The sequence below is a fragment of the Brienomyrus brachyistius genome, chromosome 14 (genome assembly GCF_023856365.1).
Source record: "Brienomyrus brachyistius isolate T26 chromosome 14, BBRACH_0.4, whole genome shotgun sequence".
Lineage (NCBI taxonomy): Eukaryota > Metazoa > Chordata > Actinopteri > Osteoglossiformes > Mormyridae > Brienomyrus > Brienomyrus brachyistius.
The window spans coordinates 10,066,330-10,089,028 of NC_064546.1; the positions used below are offsets into that span (position 1 = coordinate 10,066,330).

Genomic DNA, 22,699 nt, shown 5'->3' on the forward strand with positions numbered 1-22,699 from the left:
ACAAACAAGTAATCACATGTGCTGTAGGGCAAACTACCGTTGGATGCTGAATGAAGATAGGTCTTAGAGAAGTTTATTTCTCCAGTTCCTTACAGATTTGCACCAAAAACCCAACCCCAAATGTGTGCATTGAGGAACTCCGGGCGAATCTCATCCACCCCCGGGGCCCGGCCACCGAGGACCTTTTTAACCACCTCAGTGACCTCCGCCCCAGAGATAGGTGAGTCCACGCCCAAGTCCCCACCCTCTGCTTCCACATTGGAAGGCGTGTCGGTGGGATTGAGGAGGTCTTCGAAGTATTCCTTCCACCGACCCACAACGTCCCGAGCTGAGGTCAGCAGCGCCCCATCCCCACCATAAACAGTGTTGATGCTGCACCGCTTTCCTGCCCGGAGCCGCCGGATGGTGGACCAGAATCTCCTCAAAGCCGTCCGGAAGTCGTTTTCCATGGCCTCGCCAAACTCCTCCCACACCTGAGTTTTTGCCTCAGCAACCGCCGAAGCTGCATCCCCTTGGCCTGCCGGTAGCCGTCAGCTGCCTCTGGAGTCCCACAGGCCAAAAAGGCCTGATAGCACACCTTCTTCAGTTTAACAGCATCCCTGACCACCCTGGTGCCGCGACAGGCACCGACCACCTTACGGCCACAGCTCCGGTCAGCTGCCTCCACAATGGAAGCGTGGAACATGGCCCATTCGGACTCAATGTCCCCCACCTTCCCCAGGATATGGGAGAAGTTCTGCTGGAGGTAGGAGTTGAAACTCCTCCTGACGGGGGATTCCGCTAGATGTTCCCAGCAGACCCTCACTATACGCTTGGGCCTGCCAGGCCTGGCCAGCTTCCTCCCCCACCAGCGGAGCCAACCCACCATCAGGTGGTGATCAGTTGACAGCTCCGCCCCTCTCTTCACCCAAGTGTCCAAGACATGCCGCCGCAAGTCCGACGACACGACTACAAAGTCGATCATCGAACTGCGGCTTAGGGTGTCCTGATGCCAAGTGCACATATGGACACCCTTATGCTTGAACATGGTGTTCATTATGGACAATCCGTGACGAGCACAGAAGTCCAATAACAAAGCACCGCTCGGGTTCAGATCCCGTCATAAATCCTGTCATTGCCCACGTGAGCATTGAAGTCCCCCAGCAGAACAAGAGGAGGACAGCTCTCCAACACCCCTTCCAAGGACTCCAAAAAGGGTGGGCATTCTGAACTGCCACTTGGCGCATAAGAGCAAACAACAGTCAGGACCCGTCCCCCCACCCGAAGGCGAAGGGAGGCTACCCTCTCGTCCACTGCGGTAAACCCCAATATACAGGCGCCGAGCCAGGGGGCAATCAGTATGCCCACTTCCGCTTAGCGCCTCTCCCCGTGGGCAACTCCAGAGTGGAAAAGGGTCCAACCCCCCTCAAGGAGACTGGCTCCAGAGCCCAAGCCGTGAATCGAGGTGAGCCCGACTATATCTAGCCGGAACTTCACAACTTCACGCACCAGCTCAGGCTCCTTCCCCATCAGAGAGGTGACGTTCCATGTCCCCAGAGCTACCTTCTGCAGCCGAGGATCGGACCGCCATGGTCCCCGCCTTTGGCCGCTGCCCAACTCACATTGCACCCGACCCCTGGGCCCCTCCTGGTGAGCCCATTGGAGGGGGTACCTCTAATACATAACTCTCAATTTTTGAGGAGAAAAAAGGACAATAATTTTACGGATTCATATAGACTACACAATCAGAAAAGCAAAGTATCACTGATCTGATCAAATCTGATCAAAGAATATTTAATTTTACTCAGTTTCTGCCCTGAAAGGTCTTAATTAACCTGGAGCACATACTAAGCAGCGTGGAAATCAGGCCTCAGTTTCCACCAGTCACCGACAGCACAATGCATATGTTTGACTCGAATGATCTCTCTGCTAATTTTTAAGAGGAGCGTTTAAGTCCATAAAACAGCTAGAAAGCAGCCCCCTGGTTTCATGTCCAACCAACAACAGCACAATTAATTAATACATCCATGCCTATGTAGATGATTAAATGTCAACAGAATGCTGGATCATCTTTGCAATCCTTGAAACTCAGTGGATACCATGCAAGAAATTCCAAGTTGATATTTTTAAATGCCATCCCATGGTGCTTTTTATAAATAGCTCTGGCTGTGGAAACCGAGAGGCCGGCCACTTAAGTAGTGTTTGACAGGCCTAAATATCGATTGCTATGTCACTTACAGCTTGAGTGGAACTTCAGTCTTCTACTCTATGTCTGGTATTCATCCCCGCCCTGCAGGGGTCACACAACCAGACTACAAGTAGACACATAGGATCCCTAAATCTCAACCACACCTTTTGGCTGTATCACTATAACTAACTGAAGTTAGTTATAGTAACTGAAGTTAGTAACTGAACTGCTCATCAAGACCAGGCCTCTTGTTCTGTATCCTATCCGCAGTTCCCTCACTCTTGGATGAACTTCTTACTTCTCAGCCAAGTCAAAATCAGCCCACAAACCTGGATGGAAAACAAGTCAGAATATATATATATATAGTTAACAGGCAATCTGAAATAAATTTCTGGGGGTCAGCCTCCACAAATTGGAATAGGCCCAACTTCAGATTTGATAGGACAAAGTCTGACTAGGGAGTTAAGCTTAGAGGAGGCTTTAATCAGGGGCCTGTGGCAAAACCATGAGCTGATTCATGAAGCGAGCTTTGTGCAGGGAGACCGGTAGATACTGACCCATCTCCCTTTCCAGTAACTTACGCGATAACGCCCCATGATAGTAGACATGGCTTAAGTTTTCCCCTAAAAAGAGGAGAACCATTATATGGTCAGAAGAAGCAAAACTGAGGCACAGTGTAACATAAAAAACGTCTCACTAATGGATCATTGTTGTTACTGGCTACACTCCCTAGCCTCGCATACCTACAAAGAATAGCAAGAGATAACATCACGCTTGAGCCATTCATTTTTCCTGCAGGAGGAGTTTTCCTTAAATATAAAATCCACTAGTACAGGTTCTCTGCCACGCATATTCATTTTCTCAACATCTGGGTGACATATTTCAGTTTAGGTCAGGCGTGGTTTGCAAAAATCCACTCTTAACATTTTACTTGAGTTGGGAGTCTGCATTCTTGTGCCTTCCCAGCATGTCTCATCTCAAGCAACTGTTCAGAAGACGGATCTAAGAGCCAGAACCACTTTCACAGCCCGACACACGGTGTGAAACTCCATTAGAATGCCAATGGGGATGAAGCCAAAAGACACTTGATAGCCATTAGTATTCATAACACAATCCACACTCCACTCCCAACTTTAATAATCAAGTATCACTTTGTAACAGACAAAAAAAAATGTACATATCAATGAAGCCTAGAGTATTAAAAAAAACCACTATGAACAAAAATGGACCAGTTTGTTCTCCAATTCTTATTTTCAACCTTAACAACAAATTAAGTGATGTGGAAACCTGACTCTCCATCGGTTATTGACAACAGAAGCCACATGCTTGATTAAACTGATCTTTATGCTAATTTTTATGTGGAGTGCTTTTTTATCTAATCTCTGTGGAGGACCAGAAGTAGAAGGTCTTCTATGAATGAAGGACAGAAATAAACCACACATCAATGGACGCCTAAAAGGGTCAGTCTACCTAACAAGAGGACTGGTGCGGATATCAAACAAGCCGATATTTTGACATTTCACATACAGCACGACATTTTGAAGTTTTAGGATTTAACTGGGATAAATGAGATGCATAATTTTCATTTAAAAAATCTGTACGAGTCCTTTGTTCCTGTCAACATCACAATATTTTTGGAACATTATCTTTATCTATACTGTAGGCTAACTGCTAATCGAGCCTTTTGCATTGATTATGTACTTGTGATTTAAAGTCATATAACACCTATCACATTCTACATTAATTTGTGAAGCAAACGTGTACAAACCAGGACATCTAAGACAACATGATACTTCCCTTCAAAAAATTCCCTGAAGAAATTATACATTATTGCCTATCCCCAATGAATATATGTTGCATCGTAGTCATGGGGGAATGTTATTTAATGCCACTGTATAATTGTTTATGGATGGTAAAGACAGTAAAACCCACTTCACTTGTACCAGAGATAATAAAAAGCACATGAATGAATTTTTAATGCAGAATCTTCTGTGTAATCACGTGTCATGTTATCAGTTAACTCAGATAAAAATATATGAACAGCTCATGGGAGTTTTACTTACACAAATATGTTCTGAGGGCAGAGGGGAAAATGATTGGTTGTCTCTCTGAACCAATCAGATTGTAAAAGAGGTAGGTCCAAGCAACTAGAGTAAGCGGGATCAAGACACCTGATAGGTCGGTCCCGCATCCTCTAGTTGCTTGGACCCACCTCCTCTACAATCTGATTAGTTATTGCTCTGAACCAATCATTTTCCTTTCTGCCCTCTGAACATTTTTGTGCAAGTAAACCTCTCACAAATGCATGAACACCATCCGCAAAATACTATACCTCTCTTAGTTTTTGAGTTTTGTGACCTAAGCAAAGCCAACAAACTGTTCCCAAAGATCACACGTTACAAAACAAACCCCAGGATCCTGTTAGGAGAATCCCCAGTTAAGTCTGAAGATGCCACGGGACAAGCTAATGTTGCAAAACCCAACTATCTACGGTTCATTAAACCATGACAGAATGCTTATCAGAGACGAACAGGTCTCTAACTAATTTCTTCAAATTGAAAAAGAAAGATTTGACATGTCACAGTCTACAGAATGTGGTCACAATTTAAGCAATTTAGACAGTAATACTACAAAAATCAAGCCACAAGCTCATTCCCGAACAGCAAGATACAACATTTGTATAAAACAGCATTAGCAATGGTAAGCTGTTTTTGCTGTCAGGGGCATTATAGTACAGTCTTGTCACAGAAAGGCTCGTCCAGTTCTACCTTCACAAAAACCATTTACCTTGGTAAAGCTACCAGGGATGACGAAACAAACTGAAAAATGTAACGTGATCCTGGATTTCATGACAGCAGTGTCACCACTACCCCCTGTGTCCAGGGCAGCAGCCCAGTCCATCTCTCCCAGCGGAGTCACAGTATCACACCTCAAACAGACACTGGATCACACACTGAAGATGGGGAACCCCGGCACTCACAGGAGACACAGATTAAGGGGCTAAGCCAGTGCTGAAGGATCACGTGACCACAATCGTGCAGAAACACAAGCATCTTGAAAGGTGACACTGGACCAAAACACACAACTGACACTTCAATACATAAGAACGTTTTTTTTTTCCCTCCCTGTTAAGTAACCGCTGGTGCTGTTTTGCATTTGCTGGTTACAGAAAACAGAAATTTTCCTTAACAAAAACCTCTAAATTCAACATTAGGTATTAATGACCGTTTATGAGGAGTTAACGCTATAAGCCAATTCAGTCAACATTTCTCATGAAGAGCAACTGCTCCATTTGTCGATACACACTGTGCTACACACTGAAGCAACGCGGATTCCCGAGTATAAGTCGGAAAAACTACACTCAGAGCATGGCACTGGGGAGCCGTCCTTCTCTCACACACAGCTGGAGATGTTCTTTGTGACTAAAACTTTGGCTCAGTCACCAGGAGCCGACCCTCCCCAAGCTGGTGAATGGCAAGAAAACAAAGAAAACCGCAAGATGGGGTCACGGGCGGACCAGGAGTGCAACAAGGAACAAACTCACTTTCCATGCACAGACTAAGCATTTTTCCTCCACGTCTTCAGAATAGCTGTGTTCTCTGCCCCCTTTTCCACTTTTTCCTGAAATCTCATCAGGTCATGAATTGGACTCCGCGTTTCCATAACAGTCTCCTACCTTTCAGGCAGAACATAGCGTCTTTCCAGCCCCCCAGAGCGGAAAACGAGTAGCAGACAAGGTCCTGTTGAACCCCCCTGCACTCTCTCTCTCATGCTCACGCTCTCTTTTCAGACACAGTAGCTTCTCGCGTTCCACGTTCTGGGTTCTAACATCCTAGCAGTGCTTGCAAGCCCCCCCCCCCCCCCGTTTTGCTGTGGCGAGCAGCCAAGATCATGTGCTGAAGGAAGTCGCTGCCCAATCCATTCGCTACAATTCTGTCCGCTATACATGGTGACAAGCACCCCCCACCACCCCACAAAGAATGGGTTGCTGGGGGCGGAGAGAGAATCCCAAACTTCCTCAGGCACAAATCTCCAAGTATCCAACAACCCCACACTTAGCCTAAGCACCGATTGTCAACAACTCAGCCTGATTAGGTGTGGCTTACCGCAGTCCGTTGTGAACAAGACTGATTTTTTTTTAAATAAATAAATAAATAAATGCAATTTAAAGCACCAAGCATCACTGCCATCCCCATCACTGTTGTTAAGCTTGAAGTTACAGGATTTGTTTCTTACCACACCTTAGTAATAAATTCTGTTATTATTCAGTTTCAAACTTGGACAGAGCTACAAATGGAAAACAAAAATATCACAGTGAGGTCCGTCATTCAAATAAAATGCTTAATTAAAAAAGCAGCCGGAGTGTATTATTCTCAACAGAGGGGTAGAAATGAGAGGGAAAGATAGACAAAGAAAGCAAAAAAAATAAAAAATGAGACGATTTTCATGCATTGGTAAAGCGCAGCAGTCGAAATATGCAAATAACTTTTATCAAGTTCTCACATTTCTGGATTTCATGCTGAGTCACAGACATTATTAAGTGAAATTGAGAATTTGTTTCTTTATATCAGGCTCCATATCCAAGAAAAACTACTCAAACATAAATGGGAAAGCTGAGAAATTGGTTAAATTTACACTTTAAAGATTCTCAAACTTAACATTTATTAAAGGTTCCATGCAAATTGCAATCCGTTAAAGCTTTAAACACTTCGAAGAGCTCATAAAACGGCACATTGAAGGAAAAGGAAAATAATTTCGTTTCTGTGAAATAATCAGTTAAGTCTTCTCGGTTTGAACCTAACCAGTTTAACCAACCTTATATGTGGCATGTACTATGCAGCGGGGTTACTGGTTTATCGGGATAACTTGTCGAATTTAAGGTACCACAGTTTAAATGAACTTCATATTCGTTCACTTAACGTTTTGCCCAGACTACCTTAAATCCGACAGGTTACCCCGATAAGTCAGTAACCCCGCTTCGTAGTACAGGCCACTGATGTTTAAATAAGCCCGGCTAAACTTAATTTGCGATCGGCACAACCGACTGTGCATTTTATGAAAAGGCTCCCCGGGACGGAAATGAGGAGCCGCTGGATTTGAGCTCATCTCGTCTGCGGTCGTCCAGGCTGTTTTTAATCAGCGGATTATGTACTTTACAGGGCACTCCTGCTGCACTTCCAGGCAATCGGCAGCCACTTCCCCACAGCCAGCTGCGCAAATTGGATTTAGCATGGTAAAGCATTGTACTGCTGTATATCGGAGGTCTGGCATAACGAATTATTCGTGGTCTAATTTGTCTGTCGTATACTTAAGACCTATCATTACCGCGAGGCGAAACGCAACGCAACGCACCCAAGCCCACCGTTTACGTTGCTGGAACGAAAACGACGTCAAGGTTTAACATTAGGGCAGTATATCCTTAAATGATCGCTAGGTTGTTTAGAAGCTGTTTTCCTTTCAGTGCCCCAGCCTCATATTTTTAATCCCATTAGCTACACCACGAAACTATAAAATTCTGTAAAACTTCGGCAATACAATTCGCCCTTCGTCAGGACGTCCTGCCAGCTGTTAAATAGCCAGCTGTGTATCCAAATCCGGCGCATTTTTTTCTGAAGCATTACGAACAGGATGCAGGGATTAAGCAGTTGTGTAGTTTTTTTAAAAAAAAGTTTGCCCAAGCAAAATTTCTCAGGTTATTCCCATATGCCCACAAGAGGACGCAAAGCTCTCAACTTGGAGGATGCGAATGAAAACTGAGCAAAACTGCAAAACCCTCATCCTTCCATATGATACCTGGGCTCAGCAATGGTCGTCTGCCAAACAGATCTTAGACTGATAGCAACAGTTATGATGTCGGGCTGCTCACACCATAACCACACAGGTCAGGTGACCCCTCCTGGGACTTACCTTTTTGATGCAGGGGGGCATATGCCCAGTCCACACCCACCTCCGTGGACCCAGGGGCATGCCGTGGAAGCCTGAACGCATTCAGCCAGCTGACAGCGTGACTTAAAGGGGCCACCTTTTCCCGCTGTTCCTTCTGGAATGATCCGGAGTTCCTCTCCCTTCTCATCCCCGCTCAGACTCAAAGGCAGGTGCGAAGACTGACCAAGGGAATTCGCGTCTGACCGTTAAATCAGAGGTCAAAACTAGTAAGCTGTCCTGCTACACCAGGATTCACATTAACTACACCTCTCTTGTCTAAACGGTTAACAAAGAGGATATTCATACACACATATTTTGCCAAGATTAATTCTTGTCCATTGCAGTTAACTATAACGGCTCTCCCATGATTATTTCCATTTTCTGTCAGATGCATTGATAAACTCCCAAACACCACACCACACACTTCACGCCTCTGCTGGTTTCTTCTCCCACTAGATGCAGAATGCTTTCAGAGCTCCACAAGTTAGTGTTCCAAATGTGCATTTTGACACTTAGTCTCAACTTGTCCATAAACGACAAACTCAGTACCTCCGACTCCTGTCTCCCTTCACCTGTAGCCTGGTTTTACTCCACTGCTCTTGAAGTCAGTATTTACACAGCGACAGGTCAGGTTTGCTGGAGAGTAGAGTCAGGTCTGTTGCACTCCCTGATCCACATCTTGTGTGTCTGGAAGTCAAAGGAGCAACAATCCCTGTCTCACACTGTAAATGGAGCATGAGAGTAAGAAAGAGTCTTGGTTTTCCCAGACTTCCTACAAACAAGTGGCAAACGATACACTTCCTACTTGACAGAAAAGACTGTTGTGTTAGGATTGTGAGTCGTGTGCTGAAAAGCAACTCCTCTCTCTCTCTCTCTCTCTCTCTCACTCACTCCTTATTCACCCTGTCCCTCCCCTGTCCACAAGCATGGCAGCTGCGACTATAATCTCCTCCCCTCACTAAGATATTCCTCTCCTAGCTCTCTTCAGGTGACTGACCAAAAAATTTCACACTGCCGTGAAAGGATGGTGACACTCATGGGTGGAAAGGGGCTTTATCCACACCGGCCTTGAGCTGACAGTCTGTTGGGAGAATTAAAATATACAACAGAGAAACTTTATTCAGAGATATTTGTGTTTTTGCCTGTCCTGTCTTGCTCTCCATGAGACACACAGACTGGTGAGAGCAAGTTCCGGGGTCACAGCGCAGGGTTGGCAAGCATTCGTAGTCCTCAAAACCTGCACAGTCCCAGGAGAGAACATAAGCAGGTGCTTCAGTTTCGCTATCAATTTGATGGACTTTGGGGTCGTATACTTTGGCAGTTCCACTGGTTGCAGAATACATGCTTCAAAGTCAAAAACAGCTTCAAAAACAACAGATTCTGGTGCTTGGAACCCTAAACTGATTTATTAAGTGTGAATTACAGGCGTGTTACGGGGAGTTTTTCATGAAGAGTGTGGGTGGGAATCACAAAAAAAAAGATTTAACTAGTTGTGAAAAACTATGTTTTTTAACCACTACTGTAGCTGGGAGAGGAATCCTGAAGAAAACGATGCAGATTGAAATGTTCCTAACCTATTAGCATCCATTAAATAAATACTAGCATTAGTCAAGGTAACTTACAAAACAAAAGCAGCACAAGAAAAGGCCGAGGGGAGCAAACATGGTTATGGGAGGCGATACTAGTCAGTAACAAACGCAACAAATGGAAAACTTATAGGCCTAAAAATCCATGTCACCGTTCCCTGTGGATCATCCTCATTGCAAAACTATAGACATAATGGATGTCTGTGATGCAATCATGTTAAATATATGGTCATGTGATTACATATGGCTTATGTAAGTGCATTTAAAAACGTATAATGCATGACTTAGAGTGCAATAACCCACTTACACCACGGTCACTATTACATTATTTTCACATTTACGAGCTTAAAACGCATTGATTAGTACTACTTTCTTCTGCCAATGATTAAACACTTCACTTTAGTTTCCGTTAATTTTAAGTTGTGCTCTACTTCTGGAATTATATCAAGTAATGTTAGTTAGAATTAAAGATTATAAAAGTGCGTCAGTTTACTACTGTGATTTGCCTGCCTAACTGTTCTGACCAATCAAATTCAGGGATTCTACAGTATAATGAATATAAAAAACTGGAAAGTTAAATCCAAAGTAGCAAAGTAAATAAAACAAGAGTAAAACACCATTTAATTAGTATTTAATATTATTTAAAATAATGTTTTAGTAAAATAAACTCAGCCCAATCCCTCAGAGATGGAGATCTGTAGCTTCGCCACTCAGCCAAACATAAAGACCTCCACCCAAATGGCACAGTCAAACCCTAACCTAACTGCCGCACATTATACATAATTCAAAGTGCAGCTTCTGTTTACAGATGGAGAGATTAATGACAAAGGAGTGGACTGGGCAGCTACGTCTGGGAGGAAATATTCAGAATATAGCTGAAACGAAGATTGTAGAAGAAAGATAGACTATTGTGTAAATATAAAGTGCTAGTGATTTTATTTCTGATTCCCTGTTGTATGGTCTTGTGATGGTTGGCCACCAATGTGTAGGGGTTTGAAAAAAGCTTAAAATAACAGCAGGCTAAATGAGGAAGCTGTGGTTCATGTGATTATGTTGCAGACAAGCTATAGGTCTGAAAATCATATTTAATGAAAGGCCTACTTTGTACGGTTAATGATGCATATTTAAGCAAAAAACAACTAACAATGAACTTTCATTCACTTTTGCTTATGACAGATCAGCGAGGTCACATCTTAAAATCTCCCAGGTGTTTCGCTCTTTATGTAATTTTTATTCTAAATGAAGATATACTCAAGACTGTAATCAACCAATGCATTTCACTGCGTGTCGTACCTGTATAACTATGCAAGTGACAAATAAAGAATCTTGATAATCAGGTCTCACCGTTAGTTTGCTTGCTTGTCAATGAACGCTATAGAAAGAACTCAAAAATAGCTTCTAACTATAAAAAAGCTCTTTTGGCCAAATTGAGTTTGTATCTCTCCCCCAACAATGCATTCCAAGAAAAAAAAAATTCAGTCACCAAACAACTAACCTTCAAAGACAAATATCATGAATGAATCACAGGATGGAAACACATAAAACTCTTTAATTAAAATCATTGATTTGCATTAACATTTTTTTTATTATAACACACATCACTCCGGAAACACTAACCTAATTAATAATAAAACTGAATCTCTGAAAGTATTTTGTTTGTTTGCCTAGGAAGTTCTAGAAACTATAGAGAACGTCATAAGTATGGTTGAATGTCAAACCATATCCGTTTGTTTCTCTTGTGAAATACACCAAGCGTGGGCAAAGATCAATAATATCTTTTTCCAGACACTTCAATCACAATTTCATCTAAAAGGAGGGAAAAAAACAGCAGCGACAACATGATCTATTAAGGGAACCGAAAAGGAAATATTCTGAAGGAGTCAAAGGACCAACAGATCTCCGCTGAAATCACAGCAGTGGCATCACAGTTACTGTGAGAATCACAGTCTGTTTATTCAGCTGACTTTGTGTTGGCACTGGAAACCCATGCACTCAGAGGAACTACAAAACAGAACCCGAGTCGATAACTGTGTCGTCGTGACAAGAGCCAGCTGAGCACATTTCACTTTTTAAGAATTATTTGATCTTTTAACCATGCCCACTCTTTGGGATAGCAGCAATGGTGCTGAATTTCTTTCATTTGTAAACTACCTGACTGATACGATGAAGACCCAAGTATTTACAAATTCTTTCATAAATCGTTTCTTACACGTTTTGCTGTTTGAGGCCTTCTGAAATCTGTACTGATATGGCTATTTTGGAACAGGAGTCTGTTGTGAAGAGCAGACAAACATGATGTGGTTTTTAATATAGGAGGGAAGATCTCTCTCACACATAGAACAACAGATTCCAAATGCCATCTTTTCAAGAGATCATTATCCAAAGGATTTATATATTTTACATTTACAGTTACATTTTAGGTGGTATTCAAGAAGAAATCTAGATCCCATGGGGCTCACAAACTTTTTCTCATAACTGTACTATAGATCCACCACTCACAGAGGTATTCAGTAACTGTTTACTTAGATACTGACCTTTGCAGTGGGATCGTGGATAGCTGTGGAGAAACTAATAGCAAAATCAGATGTCATGAAAGAAAGTATGAACCCTGCAGCTGCTCATGTTGCGACGAAGCTGAATCTATCTTCTCACAGCCTATTGCATATGGGTGAGAAATTCCGTCATCATTGTACTGTACCCTATAACTCTAATGGGACATCTCAGCAGGCCACATGCAGCCTGCAAATTTATTTCTAACTTGAATCATCCGTTCGACAGAGTTTAAAGGCAAAAAATTTTCATTCAGCCACCATGCTATGCATTTCTCTTCCCCCCAAGAAGGCAGTGAAGTCACACAAAACATTGGTGTGGTTTCCAGTCAATGTTTTAAGATCTTTGAAGCTTTCCGTGGGTTTGGTTTTGGGGGGGAGGGGGGGGGGAGTGGGACGACGGCCGAAAGCCTCTCCCTATGACTCCTCACCCCTGTTACAAAGCTGTGCGAGGCCTATTCAATTACAAAATGCTTTTTGGCTAGAGTTTCTGTCAAACAGCCAATCAGTTTTCAACCATCAAAAACATGGAAAGAAAGACCAGGTCAACAATCAGTGCTGAATAAGGCTGTGTTACAATGGAACACAAATGCATTCCCAGGCCAGTCTACTTTAATGTTTTTAATTTTTCAGTTAATATTTTCCCTCCATTTAAAGATTAGGGTATCCAAGCCAATATAGACACAACTAAAAGAAGATGCTACATTTAGTTAAAATAAAGTTGTAAGATTATAGAGTTACTTTGCCCAGTTAGGGATACTTAGATTCTGAGTAATGTCAGTATTAAAATGAAAGTAGATTGTTTGATGCACCACACAATGTAAAAAGAAAATTCTGGAAATTCTGAAATATTTTTAAGTAGTTTTAGTAGTTAAGCCATGATCATTTGATGTGGAGCAGAGCACACCTGGAAATCTATGACTTGCATTTTAATCTTCACACAGAGAAGGTGGACCAGGCACCCAGAGGATCCTGGCTTGGAGAGATGCATTAATAACACAATTACCTCTGTGGTCATGTGACTGGCCATCTGGTTTGTCTCTGAGCTGGCTTGCAGGAAGCGATTAAGCTCATCTGAAGCTGGTCCTCCCAGCAGACATGGAACCTTAAAGCCAGATGGGGGAAGAGCTTTACCCGCAACCCGGCCTTCACCCTGGATCATTCTGGAACACCACAATAGCCCTGGCTCACCCCCACTACCCCTGCCTGTAGCAGGAATGATTAAATATGCATAACATCATGTCTTTGGCCTTTATTCCCCGAATAGCCCAAAGTGACCACGACAAGCACTCCTTGAGCATTTGGGTTTTGACCTCACCGGATCCTGATGATGTTTGGAGCTTTCGATGGATGAATTTACAGACGATATTTTTATGACCACTGTGTTGAAGTGTTCTTTGATGTCGAGTTGCTAGATCTCACTGTCCTTCAGAAACATGGTTATTATCCAGATTATCCATCCATCCACCTATCGACACATCCATCCATCCATCAAGCCTGTTCAGTTCCTCACATCCTGCCCAAGCTATACGTATAGCACAGATTCCCTAAGAAGGTAAAACTGACCTCAGAGTGCATGCCATAACAGCCAGCAGTCAGATTAGGTTCAAGGCCATGTGTCTGTGAGTGAAGACCATGCATACTAATTCAGGAGGCCTAGAATCTCACTGAAAGCAGAGCCATTGCTGCGACCATTCAAACTCCCAAAAGGACCCTACTGTCGTACTGCTGATCATGGAACTTAATCCTATTCACAGCAGAAAAACTGCTCAGTTGTACAGATGGAAAAGCGTTAAATTCAGCTGAGTGTAATAACCCATGGTTACCATAAAAAAACAGTCTCTCTTACAATTAAGTTGGCAAAAAATAAAAGACCCCACTGAAAGTTTAGCCCAGTGCCTCCAAATTCCAGCAGCGTGCATGTGTGAAATTGCCATCCTCACAGGAGCCACAATAGTGGTGCTTTGGGGTAAATTGGACCCCGCACCAGCATCAGCCACACAAAAGGGATTAAGATCACATGGCTGGCAAAATGCCTGTCATTTCAGCACAGCCTGAATACACCCATTTTTCTCCTGTTGCTTCTCGCAAACCTGTTGAGGCTGCAACGAATCAGAAAATGTCGTGATGACCTGGCGAGTTTAAACCCCCTGTTTTTACTGTTTGTAATGATATAGGTGCATCACTCATTTATAAACTTCATATTTTGCACTATAACTTTAGATTGCCAGAGGTGAATAAGACTTGTTTTTTGTTTAAGTACAAAAAAACAAAAAATAATCTATGCAAATAAATAATATGGTTTAATACTTACATGCACTTTGAAAAACATTATATGTCGCTGTTAACCTCGTTTTGCTCAATGGGACAATGTGATTGCTCACTGCAAATAAACTCAAGAAAACAGGTCCAAGTGTCCCTGTTTAAAATTTAGACACACAGCCCTGTAATCACTGAGCCCGAGCATCTTGACACAACAAGAGACCACGTGTGCCAAAGGCCTGTTAAGGCTGTACTTTCCCCACTGAGCCCTAAATGACAGATCATTTAAGGTGGGCTACATTCTTGGCAGTCGCTGTGAGGTTAGCGGCCTCAAACCTGGTTTTCCTAACTACCTGTTTTGTTACGTGGAATGTACATAGAACTGGATGTAAAGCCGCGAGACAGCTATAAAAATTGTAAAATCTATGGAAATCAGCAGCTCAGCCTCTAGAACCACAATTCTCACTTGATTTCCCACATCTGTTATTTCTGTGTATTTCAGCTACTTATGTTCAAACAGGCTAAGTGAGCAGCATAGGCACTTCATGTCTTCAGAGTTGCGGGTTCAAATAATGCTGCCACCATCCCGACTGTCTGCGCAAGCCTGTACTAGACAAGCAAATGGAAGTCAGATATGAAATATAGCATAAATGTATTCAATACAGACCCCCACAACCCCTAACCAGGATCAATGAATGAACCTAGTGGTTACATCGGGTATCACAAGTTTCCAAGTGATGTTACTTTGCACTCAGCTCCATCGCACTCTCATGTGTCCAGTTCCACAGACCGGATTGGTTCCCAACTTCACACAGAAGCAGATAATATTTCCTAGGCAACATAAAGACCTCTATTCACACAAAGGACTGCAAAGGACAAGGGAGAGTGTACTTTGAGATAAAAGCAGCTGCAGGAATATCCAGTGCAAGGTCATGGAGGAGATGTGAAGCCTGTCCCTGAAAAGGCAGAGGACACCCCAGGCAAGATGCTGCAGGGTTCATGTACGCACTGATAAACACACACAATGAAACACTTAGAGACACCAATTCATGTAAACTGCATACCTCTGAACCTTCTTATCTCTGGATAAGAACTTGGAGGAAACCCACACAACTACGGCAGAATGCAAATCCTACACACGCGGCCAGGAATAGAGTTCATAGTCTTGGATGCGCGAGGAAAAATATCTAGATGCGATCTAAAGCCCTGCTATCGCAATCATAAACACAATTTGGTGGGAGAAAGATTTTTAACTACAGCCAACATCTGCAAACTTTCTCAGCAGTGACCTTGACAGGGAGCACTACCTGCTGGTGAGACAATGGTGTAATTCCAGAAATATTACAGGTGCAGGGAAAAAAGCACTGGTACCATTTGCCCTGCATATCTGTAACCTCCACCAGTCAGAAACACTTCACCGCTCTGTCACTGGCTGTAATTATCTAAAACAAAAAAGCGATGCCCTTTTTATGCATTAATCTTGATGATTCAGACTTAATCACTAAAACCCAAAAATGTGCAAAATATATTGAGAATTATTTTTCCACTGTGTTTTTCCCCCATGCAACTAACTGACCTGTGTGCATAAATAAATTATTACCTTAACTACTGAAACATGTAGCATTTTGTAGTAGGTATCTTCCAGTTTTACACGTACTTGAAAAGGTTACTTCGGCCAGCTTGCTACTGCTGTGGCCACTACAAGGTTCGCAGGCGATCCAGCATTATTGAAAAGGAAAGCCGGCATAGGAAAGTTCTGTAACATCTGGCCAAGCTGCTGCACATCTGGTAGCTGCAGGGTGGTGCAGTGGGTTACGCGGTCACCTCATACTGGGCGGGGGAGTCCGTCTTAATTTACTGTACGTGTACGAATGCCCACTAATAGACCGGCCTCTCAATGTATACAAGTCCCACATTACACCTTGTGAGAGGTTCAACGTTATTATAATCACTAATTTAATATGCCTCACTTTTAGTACATAAATATGGAAAGAGGGCGGCATGGTGGTGCAGTGGTTAGCACTGTTACCTCACACCTCTGGGACCCGGGTTCGAGTCTCCGCCTGGGTTACATGTGTGTGGAGTTTGCATGTTCTCCCCATGTCGTCACTCCAAAGACATGCTGAGGCTAACTGGAGTTGCTAAATTGCCCGTAGGAGTGCATGTGTGTGTGAATGGTGTGTGTGAGTGTGCCCTGAGATGGGCCGGCCCCCCATCCTGTGTTGTTCCCTGCCTCGTTCCCATTGCTTCTGGGATAGGCTCAGGACCCCCCGTGACCCAGTAGGATAAGCGGTTTGGAAGATGGATGGATGGATGGAAATATGGAAAGATGCACAATGATGACAGACTGTGAAACCACGTCATGACCACAAGGTGGTGCTACAGAACAAAGTATGCGCCTGACACAAAGTTATCAGCATCCAAGTGTCCCTATTCTTGTTATGGAAACGGTTTCAGGCTCATTTTATGGATCAGTAGTTCCTGAATGCAAAACACCCTTATAGAGTTGTGACTAACAATTCAGTGTATTCTTATAAGACAAGAATGACTTGTGTGGAGATATTTACATTAAACTTATCTACTGACAAAATCTCTAGACATAAAACCCTCAGGTCAAAACAGAACAAGCAAAGCATACTTCCTGTTTATGAAATGTGGGGCTGTTTCATTCATTCTTTTTTAATGTCTTCCCAACAGGAATAAGTACAAGAAAAGTCAGAAGCACTCTCAAGATCTATGAATAACATACATCATCCATCGTGAAATTTGTGTGCAAATTTCCGTCATATATTATATTATGGTTTCTTTTCATAATATTACGTTTCCATACATAATTCCTCCCCAGGAAACCAAAGCAATATTTCTTCCCCCCAAAGAGGGTACATCCATCTTTTTTCACCCATGTGCTCCCACGGACATGGACACACACACACACACACACATACACACACACACACACACGAGTGAAGCTAACACACTAATTTTGCACCCCTATTCAGCACTGAGGATTACCTTATGCCTCCTTAACATCCACTCCACAGATGTAATTAAATCAGTTACTAATTATTTCATTTAGCACTCCAATACTTCAAAAAGGTTATTTCTATTAACAGGAAAAAACTCAGAACTGCAAAAACACATCCATTCATAACCAGTACCATTCAACTAGAGTTCAGATTGAACTAAAAGTAATAGGTGTCAATAACAGCAGAGGACCTCTGTGTTTGGCACACAATACTGAATCACATAAACCTATAAACCAATAAACCAAGGACAACAAGCCTTCAAGTAATTTCATTATTGCCAATTAAAAAATTATTATCTTGAATTATATCACAAATCTAGGCCATAATTAGGCTTTGTTTTGGAAGCCCTGCATTGAAACCAGTAAGTAAACTTCACCATATCCACCAGACAGAAGTTCTTAACTTAGTTCTGAGACCTGCCTTGGTGATACAGGTATATGACCGTGTGGAACGGAGACATCTGTTTCAGTATTTACTGTGCTCATTGCCAGTAACATTCTGCAGAATGATGTACTAGCAGACACAGTCCTCCTGGGTTCAGCAAGGAGAAGGCTGCCCTCCCACCTACACAAGCGTAAGTATGCGAGTGTGTGTCAGAGTGTATTATGGGAAAAATGAGTTGCTCCTGCTGTCCCTCCTCCCGTCTCCCTCAGCCCACCACTCCCACACTCCAGGAAGCATGGGAAAGCCAGGAGGTGACCCTGATCCAGTGCCACGTTTTCCAGCCAGCCTGGTCAAGCTGGATCGAGACCCACTGTCTGTGCATGCCTGTAGCTCCGGAGTCAGCGTGTGTCGCTCTGTCTGGGTCAGAAGTGCCCACGTTTCTTGCACCGATCTCCAAGGAACTTTTTAAAAGCATTTCAAGTGGCCTTAAGAATGACTTCTGTCACACTGTACAGTTTCGATTTCTTGTTAGCTGTGAGTGATTAAACGGTAAAACGGGGAGGGGGTTAACCGTTTCCATAACACCCATCCCCTGCTGACAACTCCTATGCATGACTCACACTCAAGAGGGTTTTAGAGAAAAGTGGAAAAAACGGAAAAGAAACAAAATTAAGAATTCCTCATTTTTCTTGGTTTAAAAGCAACAGTTAAGTAGTCCCCCACCCCCCCCCCCATCTCTGGAAAGAGTGCACTGTGATGGCTGCTGGGACAGACTCCCGCAGGACTGGAGATCCCTGAGGGAGCAGTGAGGTTTTGACCCCCATCATCCGTTTTCGCTATTTTCGATGTCAACAACATGTGTACTACTTCAACTCAACGTGTGGCCCGAAATTCAAAACTGGGGATCTGCTGTTGTACCCTTGAGGGTCACATGCCACGAATTGTTTCAATAAACACAGTCTCATTTAAAAGTATTGTATTTACATGGGACTAATACCTTTCAGACATCTGATGCTATAATGCCCCAATCCATTATGTGCAAAAAAAAAAAAGAAAAAATAGATAAAAAATAAATCCAAGAGGCACACGACTAACTCCAGATGTGAGCAGTCTAACAAGCGGGAACATCTGCACATAACACAATGGGAGAAACTAATCTGTAACAAATGTGCATTAACACATTTTACATGGCATTTAGCATTTACATTGTAACAAACTATATTAGATTTTGGTAAGTGTGCTATACTTCTTCAAAAGTTTTAAGCAAAGGGTTTTATTCAACGTAACCTCTCCATTTACAATCTCTGATTGGGCAGAACATTTCTGCAAAGTGAATAATAGTACATAGTGTGAAATATGTGTGTTAAACAACAGATAACAGTTGTCAATGGGAGCACAAATTCTTGGTTTAACACTAGATTTTATCTGAAATAGTGAAATACCATGAAATATTACTCACAACCACAAAAGTACAAAACATACAGAAAATACAATGATTAGAAAGAATGAATCATTCACCAATCTAGCATCAAATCCTATCATACAACCAGATACACAGATTACATGTCTCACAATAACGCCACACTATAGTAAACTTCAGGCATTAGTATGAGACTACAATTACACATAGCTAAAACTGGAAATTCCACCCATAAGCTTCTGGCAATTATCAACACTTATGGTGTTTATCGGTAACTTGCAAGAATAGATCACGCAGACATAAGAGTCATAAGCTAACAAAATCATGTCAGAAACCAAAAATGATCTGGTGGTGATTAAACAGCAAATGGCATAAGGAAAGCGTTTTCCCAGATCTCGCCCCAATGCAAGGCAGTGTTTTTATTTGCTTATTAATTGCATTCTCCTTTTCCTCCACATTGTGTTTTCTTTGTCTCCTCCGCCAAGTAAAGCTAAAGTTCAGGCCATCCATGTACAATGACTGATGATGAAGCCTCATATTACACAGAGCAGCCTAAAATCTTCCAGTATGTGCATTTACAATAAGTCTGGAGCTCAAATTCTGCACAGCTTTTGAACTTGACCGGCAGTCATCAGCAATGGATGGCGTACAGGTGGTATGCTTTTCATTTTGTGCACAGTGCAGACTTTCTGTGATTTGTCATTAAGCGCACGCACACACTCAAACACACACACACGCACACACTCAAACACACACACACACACACACACACACAAGTTGGTCTTCTTATCTAAATGGGTACTGTCCATTCATTTCTACGGGAAAAACCTTACTCCCAATCAGGATACCCTTAAACCCCTACCCATCCCTAACCTTAACCATAAGTAACCAACCCAAATACAAGACTTTTTGGCATTTTTACTAAACTGAGGTTATCCAAATGGGGACCTCAAAAGATGTCCCCAAAAGTAGGGAAATTTTAGGTTTTACTGCACTTTGGGGAAAATTTGGTCCTCAAATGTGATCCATGCAAACCCCCAACACACACACACACACATGCACTCCCAGTTCTCCTGGCATTCTGTGAATAAGGATGCAGTCTGATACAAACACGGGATAAAACTGGCAGAAAGGCAGCTGCCTCTGTTCAGATCATCACAGCCATCAGTAATAGCAGAGGAGGGGTGACATCTGAAGGTGGTCGATATCGCTGGGTTTGTTTATATAAAAACAGAAAACACCACTTCCCTGGAAGAAACATTATATGGTCAGTCAAGCCACCCCATAGCCAACAAGAAAGAGTATATGGATCACCAATGAATTATAACACACCACTGTACATCAGGAGGGTCCTTCCGTGAGTTAGCCACTAGCGAGATATGTCCAGCAAGGTGATTCTCATAGGCCTTCGGTGGATCTTCTAGGGCAGTGGTCACCAAATGGGAATCCCCTCTGCGGTTGGCAAATTTTATTGTCACTTCACAAATTCTTTCAGATGCAGTGGATCTTGTCTTTGTGTTGCTGCTGGAATTTGGAAGTTGGGATCCCTGTTCTGGGGGAAGCTCACTAATTGGCTAATCTGACACACATTCCCCCTCCGGCCAGTACAGAAGTCAAAGTGTTCGTGTCATGCTACGAGGTTTATGAGGCAAGAATTGGCTACTGTGACAAAACAAGAAAGTGAGAGGAAAACGTAGAAAACACGCTCATGGATGGCACAGACGGGCAGAGAGCCTTACATGTGCTGTCGCTAACATTTCGGCTGATTTCTTCAATAAAGAAAATCTCTGCCTATATTAGCATTTCTGGTGTCTAATCAGTAGTCACTGAAAGACAGGTTTTATGCTTTCCCAGAAGAGACCAAGTCCTTAGATGACAGCTATTTGCCACACTGTTAACGTGTATCAGAACAGGACGTGTACACCATAGGAACAGCTACCCCAGTTATTCCAAATGAGTAAAAATTACTCATGACAGACAAGTATTAGACCAAAAAAAAAAAACTGTCAAAAAATTATTAAACAAATTAAATGTGAATATGTTTGATTAATACAATTCAATTCACAATAATATCCATAATGAATCTGAGACATTAATAAAAGCAAAGAAGAACAAGCAAGGATATATGCTGTGACTCAGCAGTGAAGATTTTTTTTTAGCTTGACCAAACTCATAAACACTAATTTAATAGGGTGTTTAATCAGATTCGTAAAGAGGCCCGGCCTCATAATTGTGAGGGATTAATCACAATGCTGTTGAAGTTCCACAAAAGGACGGCAGCACACTGTTCCTGGGGGCTAAACATGCCTCTGAGCATCACATTTGGTCTTACTGAGTCGCCCTGAACTGGGAGAAAAAAATAATGCGATAACATTTAAATATGTAGAAATAGTCTAATTTCAGCAATTTTACTTGCCACTTATACTACATTAGCTAACCTAAAATTATCCAACCTAAAACCTCAAAACTTTACCAACCTTTATCGGGACAAAAAAATGTATTAACCTAATTGTTGTAAGTCATCTTCCTTCCCATTCTAATAATCAGATCGGGGGGGGGGGGGGCGTAGTGGTCACTGGGCCGGAAGCAACCAACTTAATTCACTAATGCCTTGGATTGAATCAAAATATCAATATCCCAACAATTGAACAGCCTCCATTTTTAAGGTATGGGATACTGAAGGTGAGACACCTGAGAACAGTCAGAATTAGTTGACCAAATTATGTTGGGGGTGGCATGAAAATTTCAGATCTGGTACAGATGGGGATTAAGGAAAGGGAATTAGCTGGTTTGGTTTCTCTGAAGTTCAGGTGTCATTCCTTTCTGCAGTGAGTCTGCTTTCATTCAGCATGGGCCTCTTTTCAACTGTCAAGCTCAAATGAATGCAGTTCCACTCAGACAGGCCCTAGACACAATTGATGGAGTTTTAATGAGGCCGCCACTGTGCCCCCCACCAAGCTCCAGGAGTGACTGGAATCTCGATGATGCTCCTTTGCCTACCCACAGTCAAGCCCAGAACTATTCAACCAGCTTAACCAAATCCGTCGTCTAGAACTCCGTGCCAGTTCATTACTTCCTAGTCTTGGGTTAATGCCAGTGTTGTTCTTCTCCATGATAGCCCTTGGTTAGCATCCTACACAAGATCCACAAAGCATGTCTACACTGGAAAGTGCATTTTGAACTGTTCAGACGCACACAGGATTTCCTGTAGGCCACAAGTAATATGGCTTGTGGTCACGTCACAGCACAAATGGGTTTAAGGGAGCTCACACTATATAAAAAGGGGGGGGGGGGGGGTGAATCCCAGAAGCAGGAACCTTCCACAGTCCTGACCCAGTGGAAAACTGCTCGACATACTCAGAATACCTGCAGGTTCACAC

At 42.7% G+C, this 22,699-nt stretch overlaps 1 protein-coding gene across 7 annotated transcripts in view; it reads right to left on the bottom strand.

Annotated features, from left to right (window-relative positions):
* Positions 1-22,699, bottom strand: part of LOC125707263 (NHS-like protein 1) — a 76,637-nt gene that overhangs the window by 31,106 nt on the left and 22,832 nt on the right. Inside the window, exons 1-2 of one of the 7 annotated variants that reach the window (XM_048974265.1) lie at positions 8,642-8,936; positions 8,075-8,271 (exon numbers count right to left, since the gene is read on the bottom strand). The exons of 2 other annotated variants lie outside the window; for them this stretch is intronic. In XM_048974265.1, the coding sequence (XP_048830222.1) occupies positions 8,075-8,240 (166 nt within the window). In that variant the 5' untranslated portion in view covers positions 8,241-8,271; positions 8,642-8,936. 4 more of the 7 variants (XM_048974264.1, XM_048974263.1, XM_048974268.1 and 1 more) reach the window with 4 other exon arrangements.